The 9,489-nt window shown below is 39.9% G+C and overlaps 1 protein-coding gene across 1 annotated transcript; it reads left to right on the top strand.

Annotated features, from left to right (window-relative positions):
* Positions 1–434: 434 nt before the first annotated feature.
* Positions 435–9,221, top strand: hapln1a (hyaluronan and proteoglycan link protein 1a). The gene is made up of 4 exons (XM_051423034.1): positions 435–744; positions 5,388–5,732; positions 6,851–7,153; positions 7,385–9,221. The coding sequence occupies exons 1-4, from the start codon at positions 654–656 to the stop codon at positions 7,672–7,674; spliced, it is 1,029 nt and encodes a 342-aa protein (XP_051278994.1). The 5' UTR covers positions 435–653; the 3' UTR covers positions 7,675–9,221.
* Positions 9,222–9,489: the final 268 nt, after the last annotated feature.

The raw sequence follows: 9,489 nt of genomic DNA, 5'->3' as shown, positions 1-9,489 counted from the left end.
AACTTTGATTTGTGTAATTTAAGCCCAATAAAAAAAAACAGAAATAATGAAACGGGGTGTAAAATCAGAATGAGTCACAGTTAATAGAGTGAAAACATACCAAAGCTGTCAGTCACTGGGCATTTTTTGTATTTTAAGATTATGTTTCACTCACTGCCTCTAGTGAGGATAGATGTATATCTGACTATTTTTACTGTGTTGCATTTCTCAAAGGAATCTTTGTAGTTCCACTTCTAACATGATACTTTTGCTAATGATATGCAGGTTAATTTTCTGGAGTTTTGTTATATCCTCCATTCTCCCAAGAGGAGGGAGTTTTTCTTAAATAATGTGGCAAAGGGGAACCAGTATAGAGTTGTGCATGGTGATGGGCTGAGGGGTGGGGGAGTGGTCTCAACCATGCAAAGCTACAATAAAAGGCACTTGTCTGGACCTCTTAGGAGCCCAAACTTTCCAGTAGCACCACAGGCGGCTGCTGCACAAAGGCAGGCTGAAAGAGGGACAGCTAGATGAATAAAAATTAAAAGAGAAGAAAAATTATTCAAGCTAACATTTAGCTCTCCTAAAATATTTAAACTTTGTGCAGTTTTTTCTTTTCAAGTTTTATATTTATATTTTTATTGAAGAAGGCTTTTGTGTGAAAAAAAGAGAAAATGACGAGTCTGCTGTGCATCACAATAATCTCCCTGAGCCTGGCTGCCAGTGCATACAGTCAGGTGACAAGCTCTCCCTCACCAGCAGCAGGTAAGATTAAATTTATGTAAAAAAAAAAAAAAAAAAAAAAAAAGTTCATATTGAAGTATGTGGATGGTTATGTGTGTCTGTTCATCTGCATCTTTTGTAAATGCATCTAAGTGCAAAGTGTTACTATGCATGCAAAAAAAAGAAGCACCGCAGGATGAACTGTGTAAGGGACCTGGGCAAAGTGGTACCATAGCTGTGGCTTGTGTAACAACAGGGTCATTGTAGCAGTAGGTAACAGAGTCGTCTCTGGGGTAACACACACAGACACACTGTGACTCACCATTGACTCATTGACTTGCTGCATACAGACCACCACAGCATGGACTGGCTGGTGAAAACTGTAAATCACCCTGTCATTCACAGTGGCTTGCTGCCCTTACTACTGAATAAGAACCACACCCTTAATACTACTGGTTGTACCCTTAAAATGGGTTACAGGTGTCTCAGTGGCTGAAATTGGCTTGTATTGTTTGTGCATTTTTGGATGTAAATTCTTACTAGAGTGCAAAAATAGTCAAGAATTTCCCACAATAAAATCTTGTCATTTTATAAGTGTCTTCTTCTTCCTGTGGCAGACAGAAAATGAAAACCTAGAAAGACGTCTTATCAGAGAGCTCCTGCACTCCATCGTGAGGCTGTTATAATTCAAATTCACACCTGCCAACTGGATGACACACTGAGATGGTTGCTGCAACCGCAAGCTATGAAATACCGGAATAGATCTACCGCTGTGTTGTAAGGAAAAAAAAGGGGGGGCTGGCTACAGTAGAAGCTCTTATGTTATACGAGTGATATTCAATGCGCTTTCTGCAGCCCTGCAAGCTGACTCAGTAGATGTCAAATTAGGGATTTCTCAACTCTCTCTTCCCAGACGGGAGGAAATAGTTTGTCTGTGGAGGAGAATAATTTCACTCTGGGAGGAGATTATGCTTTTTGGTCCAAACGCTGAAATTGCGCCGAGTGACACAGACTGTGTGTCTATATGTATGTTTATACATGACCTCACTGTCTGCATTCTAAAAGCATTGACTCAAGCTCAGGCCAGCTTAATCATTGTTCCATACAGTATAGCTTTTATTGGCCATATGAGCAGTGTATTCTCTGTCTGTTCACGGGGCGTTGCCTGTCCTTATACCTACTGACTCACTCTGGCACTGGGAGCTTTTGGAAAGCTGCCACGGTAAGAGGCAGCCTGACAGAAGCGGAGTTAAGATTAACGACCCGCAGCCAAACGTATAGAGCCCCATGCTGAACAGCAGCCAAATTACTCTGGTTTTTCCCTGTGAGGTAATAGTCTGTTAAGTCTAATGCTTACTGTAGTTGTTGGTTACTGATGCTTGGCCTGGTTGCTAGGGATGGGTGGGAAAAGGAGCTTGGCTGGAAATGGGTTGAGGCTGGGGGCTAAGTTGAAAATGTGCTTAGGCTGGTAGATGAGATGTTAGTGGAGCCATGTTTGGTGCTATTGCATTTATTGCACAAATCTCTGATAACAGTCAACGGTACATGTGTGCTGATTCTACATATGTGTACCCATGTAAGTGATACACACCCACACTCTCTGTTTGTGCTAGTTCTGTATGACAGAGTGCAGGAAAAAGTTTATTGGAATTAGTGTGTAGGAGTTGTCCCAGCTGTGCTTGTTAATTCTTTCTCCATATTGACACAAGCAGGCCAGCAGCAGGAGAGAATAAAGTTGTGGGATGTTGTAAAGCATCTCATGTCTAGCTGCTCTGTCAGAGGGTGTGGCAAATTGTTCACACACTGATATAAACATGCTATGACTGTTCTCTGATGATTTCCAATCTTTCTTAGAGGAGGAATGTAAGCCAATTAAATATTTTATTAATTCAATAACTTAAAGCAAAAATTATGCTTAGGGGTTCATAATTAGACTCTTGAAGCTTCACAGTATTGAGGCCACTGAGTAGACTTGGACCACTGTAATGTTGTTGTTAATTTACAGTTCGGTGTTACAAAGAAGCAGATGGTTCCAATCACTTGCTAATGCAACTTTTAACAGAGTGAGAGAGAATTGTGCTTGGTCATAAAATGGCAGTAGGTCTTGGCTGCAGCTGCAGAGCTCTTTTACTGTCATGCACACGTGTTCATTTGCTTCTTTGCTGTGTTTTCATTCCCAGCTGCACTCCACAAAACTTTAAGATCGAAAACCATTCAGAATTATTTGACGACCCATTTTTATGTTAAATGTGACAATTTCGCACCACCTTTGACCTCAGAGAGTCTTATATAAATAGGATGTGGGTTGAGGTGTGACAAAGAAAAGAAAGACCCCGTTCTCTTCCTGAAAGGCTAAGTACACACAACAGGCTGTTGTTTTATGAGTGTAGTGCGCCCCACATGGTCGGGGCCACATTCTCCTGTGGGACATGTGTCTGCTGGTAACTGCAGGAGCAGGAAAGAGTGTGGAATTACTTTCAACGTGCCTGTCTCTCTGTCTGCTACTACTGTCTATCAGGCATCATTACCTTCAAGGTTACACCAGATATTTCCAAAAGACAGAATTCTTCATCATGCTTTCATTTAGTGAAGGTTAGTGTGGATACAGTAATTTGCAAGTTCTTTTCTCAGAATTATGTTAGCCCTGTGATGTATAATCAATCCCCTCCTTCCGTCTCACATTTCAGGATTACAAACCACATCCAGTGGTTGGTTTTTGTCTCTAGCCAGAACAATGTTTTCATAAGACAGTACAATGAACCCCTTTGTTCTACCCACTTTAGTTTGTAGAAATCTGGAAATTTGAAGGTATAAATGTTGGATAGCGTCACATCAGGTGAGCTGGTGTTGACGTCACCTTAGCCTTCACCTTTGCCAGGGCATTTGATGAGCAGTTTAGTCATTCTGGATCCCTCAGGTTTCAATCACACTTCATGCAACTGCTACCCATACAGAGAATTTATGAGGCACAGCGAAGCCGTGAGTCATCCCTCACTGACAGAACAGCCAAAGAGGATCCTTGTCCAGACTGCTTTTAAACTCTTCAATGCTTTTAAAGACATTAGTAATTAGCAGCGGCCAAGAAGGGTGTTTCCTAGCTCGTAAAATACCTGGCATCTTGTTGACCAGTCAAGAGGCAAGTTAGACCACTGGGTGTGGTGATTGAGTAATAGAAGTAACCTCTGGCACATAAGAAGGTTTGCAGTCTAATGAAAGAAATGAAAAAATTTATGAAAAATGTCACAAGTTTGGACAGAAGGGTAGATTCGGTCTGTCAGCAGTGCTTCTGCTAATTAAATCCTTCTGCAGGAAAGCTCAACAGTAATGATCTGAACACCACTGAACAAAGTCCAGACATGCGTCTACTGTGTGGTTAAAATGGAGGATTGGGACAGTTTAAGCATGGGGCTGATTACATGCGTGTACATGTGGGTTGGGGGGGGCAGGTAATTGGTTGATCAGAGCGGAAGGTAGCACTCCAGTGGCCCCAATTATTTCTTGCATTGCCCATGTGGGAAACGTTTTCCGTGTTGAAGAGTCAGGGACACAGTATTCCAGTCATGGCTCTGGTATTGCTGGTCAAAGTGAGGCGCCTCAACACAAATGCTGGCATTCTCAGCCAGAAAAGAGAAGCAGTCTGGTTTAGACACAAATCATCCATATTGAGTAAGTGAGAAGAACATAAATCAGAAACATAGCAACTCAGGGTTTTTTACTGAATACTAGACATGGCAATAGATACTCAAGGGGACAATGTGAACCTGGATTCAGCCAAAAACTGCTTGGTGGCATAAGATTAATAGTTATGTCTGCAGACCACATAGCTTAAAAGCTAGTTGATTTATTCAGTTATGTAATTACCATAATATCTTATAAGTCGTATGCATTGCAGATGAATTTTCAAGGCTGTACCTGTAGTGGTGGGGGTCAGGGGCCATGTACATCCATCCATCTGGTGCTTATTATTACTGCTTGGCACAGGCCACCCCTTGCTGGCTGGGGTCTTCTTAACTAAGCAAGCCCTGTGAGGTCTAAACATGGAGGTCAGGGAGATTGTGGGAGCCCACGGTGAGTTTGGACAGGGAGGATAGAAAGGGAGTGCACAGAGTAAATACACAAAATAAAAAATCCTGTTAATCATTCAATATTATGTGCTTACTTTTCCTGTTATTCACTTGTATACTGAAATGCTTCATCCAAATCAGATTTCGGCAGATGTAAGATAAGTACTTCATTTTGAGGGTTAATGCTGAGAACTAAAGGTTTAGAAGTGCCAGGACTGACAAGAGCAGGAAGGAGACTGAAGAGGATGATTGGCTCCAGGGGCTGAAGATTGGCTGGTGTCCAATACTGTATCTAATAAACCAAACAGGATACCCCCACACTCTTGTGAGAATGCTTTTTCATGTGCAGTAAAAAATAATGTACAGTATATGCCAAAACATGCAGTGGAACAATTACATACAAAAAAGAAAGACCAATAAAGAAGGAAGAATTTGGAAAAGCAGTGTTTTTCCTTTTTTGGTGTTTTCTCAAACAGAATTTTTGTAAATCACGTTTACGTTTCATGCCAAGCACAAAATGTATGTAAACATTACATAATATTTTCCTGTTTAAGTCCAAGTATCATAAGCCTAACCAAACCCCAATAAGGTTACAGTATATTGTGTTTTCTTCTTTTCCAGTTAAGGTTTTTGCTAACCTAGGTGACAACGTCACCCTGCCCTGCAGGCTCCTGTCCCAGGACTCCATGTCCTTTGGTAGCCTTGGTATCCGTGTCAAATGGACCAAGGTGGCAGATGATGAAGCATTGAATGAGGATGTACTGCTTTCAATGGGATTCCACAAGAAGACCTATGGAAGCTTTGAGGACCGTGTCTTTTTGCAGGAGCACGACAGTGAAGATGCCTCCATAGTAATAACTGACGTCTCCATGGAAGACATGGGAAAATACCGGTGTGAGATCATCAATGGGATGGAAGACACCATCCAAGAGATTACCTTGGAAGTGCAAGGTGGTCTCACTGATGGTAAATGCTGTTTCTTATATATATATATATATATATATATATAATATATATATATCTATTTAGAAACTTAGCTTAAGGATAAGATTAATATACCAGCTGTAATGACACTAAGAAGACTTTCTCCAGTTTTGTATGTGTCCTTTCCCTGTTCATTCAGGATTATTCATCTTCCCCAAAATTGTTTTTGTTTCTATTTATTGAAAACATCCACTTTTTCTTTTCTTGTGGAAAAAAAAGAAAACAAAAAGAAGACAGCTTGTGCTGATTTATCCAAACCGCTGTAATGATTCAGCCATGATTATATTTGAATACTGTTCAAATAAGTAAACAAAAACACATTTTCTATCTTTTCCGGTCCATATACTCATAAATCTGACTTACTCATCAGATTTCATAATGACTAACTTGTCTTCCTTTTGAAATACACCATTCAAAGAGAAACTGCTTTTCATGCAAGTTAAGGGTTATTTCCATATTTGTACATAGTTTCCTTAAACCTTGCATGGTAAGTAAATCATTGCAGTATGTTAGAGCTCTTCAGCACAAAAGGGCATCTCCCACCCACCCTTCTTGTTTTTCACATGTGTGAAGGATCAGTCTGGGTGGAGGCTGAACATGCACATGTAATTTTCAATAAATGTAGTGTGAGCAGAATAATATTAACCTGAAGCTGTATAAATATAATTTGGATCAGTTCTTTTTGTAATCATGAAATACAGTTGATAATGTATTGAGGTAAACCTTGGTATAAGAAAGGAACCATGATGAGTAAACTATCAGAGTATTTCTGCTACACATTTCTCATGTATTGGATTGTATTATTTTTTTTATCATTATTTTATTACTTCTTTTTGGATCCATGCAGTTAAAGCAGTTTATAGCACTTTGCTTTAATCTTTAATGTGGCAGAACTTAACGCCTAGTTTGCAGAAGATGATCTTTTCTTCCATGCAGAGGGGTAGAAAAGCACAAAATTAATGAGTTAGCAAACTGCAGACATATTGCAAGCTGCTGGACCTGAAAGACTAATAGACCTACACTCACTAACATTAAACTAAATGGTAGATTGACAGATTGACATATAATAACATTTATTTTATCTATTTTGCCTCACTCAGGTGTTGTGTTCCCATTCGCCGCTCCCGGTTTTGGCCGCTACAACCTGAACTTTTCTGATGCTGTGCGGGCCTGTGCGGAACAGAATGCTGTGGTCGCTAGCCGTGATCAGCTGTTTGAGGCCTGGAAGGCCGGCCTAGACTGGTGCAATGCTGGCTGGCTAAGTGATAGCACAGTGCAGTACCCCATCACCAAACCCAGAGAGCCTTGTGGTGGCACCAACAATGGGCCTGGCCTCAGAAGCTATGGCCACCGTGACAAACAGAACCGCTATGATGTGTTCTGCTATGCCTCTGCACTTAAGGGTGGGTTGGGTTTTTTGTTGTTTGTTTGTTTGTTTTAATACATTTTCTTTACATTGTTTTTGTCATACATTGTTCTTGTGGTTGGCTTGTACCAGGAAACACATTGCAAGTTTTGGTTTTGTTAAAAGCTTGCCAAATATGGCTTAGATTGGTAAACCCATATGTAAATATTCAAAATACAGCTTCTTGAACCCAGAAAATGACCACCTGTTTTGCTTTCTCTGCTGTCAGGTCGTTTCTATTGGCTGGTCCAACCCGACAGGTTGACCTTTGGAGAGGCTATGCAGGCATGCTTGGACGATGGTGCAGAGATTGCCAAGGTGGGCCACATATATGCCGCCTGGAAGCTCGAGGGCTATGATCGCTGCGATGCTGGCTGGTTGGCTGACGGAAGTGTCCGCTACCCCATCTCCAGGCCCCGCAAGAACTGCAGCCCCACAGAAGCTGCAGTGCGCCTTCATGGATACCCAGACAAAATGCAAAAGTCCTACGGCGTCTACTGCTTCAAGGCTGAGCAGTGAGGAGGTAGAAGTAGGGAGGCCATAACCACCAAAGAGCAGCAACAACCACAACCATTAAATTCAACAATAAAGCATACAAGCTTTGGATCTTAACAAGCATGAACTCGAAACCTTTCTGAAACTGTGATAACCCTTTTTAACGCCTAAAAACCAATACTGTACATCTTACATCCATATGTAATGAATGACAAAATATTTTGTAGCCATTAAGTTCTGTTTTCTCTAACTGTGCATTCATTAATTTTACACAGACTGTTAGGGAAAAGGCAACAGTGTTAATGTACGAGTGATGTGACAGAGACAAGAGCTTGATGGTTGTTAAACATCATCTAAGTTTGGTTTGTCCTCCACAGAATGATTAGATGTGTGAAATTCAAGATTTAGAGCATTTATGCTCATGTGCAGATGATATTTGCTGCTTTAAAATTTGTCTAAAGAATGAAACAATGTGATTACTGAGTCATGAAGATAACCTGGCTACCACTGTTAAGCTATGGATATATACATGTTATATTGCAGAAAGTATTCCACGGGTTTCCTCTCTAATCAGAGTTGAAAGTTAAACTGCCAAAAGGTTTTTCAACCTGAGAAGTTGAGATCAAATTTACTGTTTAACAAGAAAATGAATGTAAATGTCTTGATGGACTGTGACCTATTCCGCATTGATAGCTCCCATTAGATCAACTCCCAATTATATTTTAAAAGATATTTTCTATTATTGTAATCATGTTTGTTTATTTTAACAATTTTTTTTTTTACTTTTTTAATGATGTATGTCACTATAGTTTTTTACATTATAGTGTTATTTTTTAAAGAAAATAAATACAAATTCTGTCACTTGTAGATGTTTTTGTGAAGTGTAGTTTAAAGACAACTTACATTTGGCACATACAAAACAGCAAGTTTTCACTCAGATAGTGAATGTAGAATAAGTACAGATTTTCCCCTTTTGCCCTTTAACAGAACCTTTTATCAAAACATAAACCTGATTGCCTAACAGTAGCGATTCCCCAAGATTGACACCTAATATTACAGTAATCACAAGTATAACAAAAAATGTATGGGCTGATATCTTCTCTGACTGCAGTTTCTTACTGAGGTTATGAGCTATTAATGATACATTTCCCCTGGTAGTTTATTCTGGCAAAGACCTGAGTAATACTGACGATCTCTTACACTACATAGGGATTCATTAATAGTCATGCAAGTGGCTGGATCTGAAAAAGCATCCTAATAGTTTTCTGTAGACCACAGTGAGCATGTTAACAGAGCTGATCTAAAGGCCACAAGCAGAAGATAGCACCTGTTTTAGATATCAGCTACAAAAATAAGTTGATATTTAGCATTTTGCTTTATGTTACATTATCCCTTCATACCTTTTCTAACCCTTGGCACTGACATGTGGTACTTACTGCAGGTTACATGTGGTAATATGGTGATGCATTGTTTGTAAAAGCAAAAAATGTCTGTTACACAGTATTTTTGTATCTTATCGCCATGTACCTTTTTCAACAAAGCAGTTTGAAATAAAGAATACAACCTTTAAATCAATTTTGTCCCTTTCTCAATAACAAACCTTTTTTGTTCCACTGGAACCAAATCAGTATGTATTATGTGAGGATAGAGGTTTAAACAGAGATTAAACAGTATTGTTTAATCTGGCATGGCCAGAGGCCATGTATCTGGCATGAGCCCATGTCTCTGAGAGGACTTGAGATTAGACTCCCCTCACATTTATTTATTCTTTGGCATTTTTTTATTCAGTGCCAGGCTGCCAGCCCACCACTACTTTAGACAAAGGGAACAGTACAGCAG

The sequence above is a fragment of the Dicentrarchus labrax genome, unplaced genomic scaffold (assembly GCF_905237075.1).
Source record: "Dicentrarchus labrax unplaced genomic scaffold, dlabrax2021, whole genome shotgun sequence".
Lineage (NCBI taxonomy): Eukaryota > Metazoa > Chordata > Actinopteri > Moronidae > Dicentrarchus > Dicentrarchus labrax.
This window is presented reverse-complemented; position numbering and strand designations above follow the sequence as displayed.

Excerpts from the sequence above, each read along its gene's own strand:
- hapln1a (XM_051423034.1), top strand. The coding sequence starts at position 654 with ATGACGAGTCTGCTGTGCATCACAATAATCTCCCTGAGCCTGGCTGCC. Across the intron at positions 745-5,387 it reads CTCTCCCTCACCAGCAGCAG|TTAAGGTTTTTGCTAACCTA; the intron begins GTAAGATTAAAT and ends CTTCTTTTCCAG. Across the intron at positions 5,733-6,850 it reads GCAAGGTGGTCTCACTGATG|GTGTTGTGTTCCCATTCGCC; the intron begins GTAAATGCTGTT and ends TGCCTCACTCAG.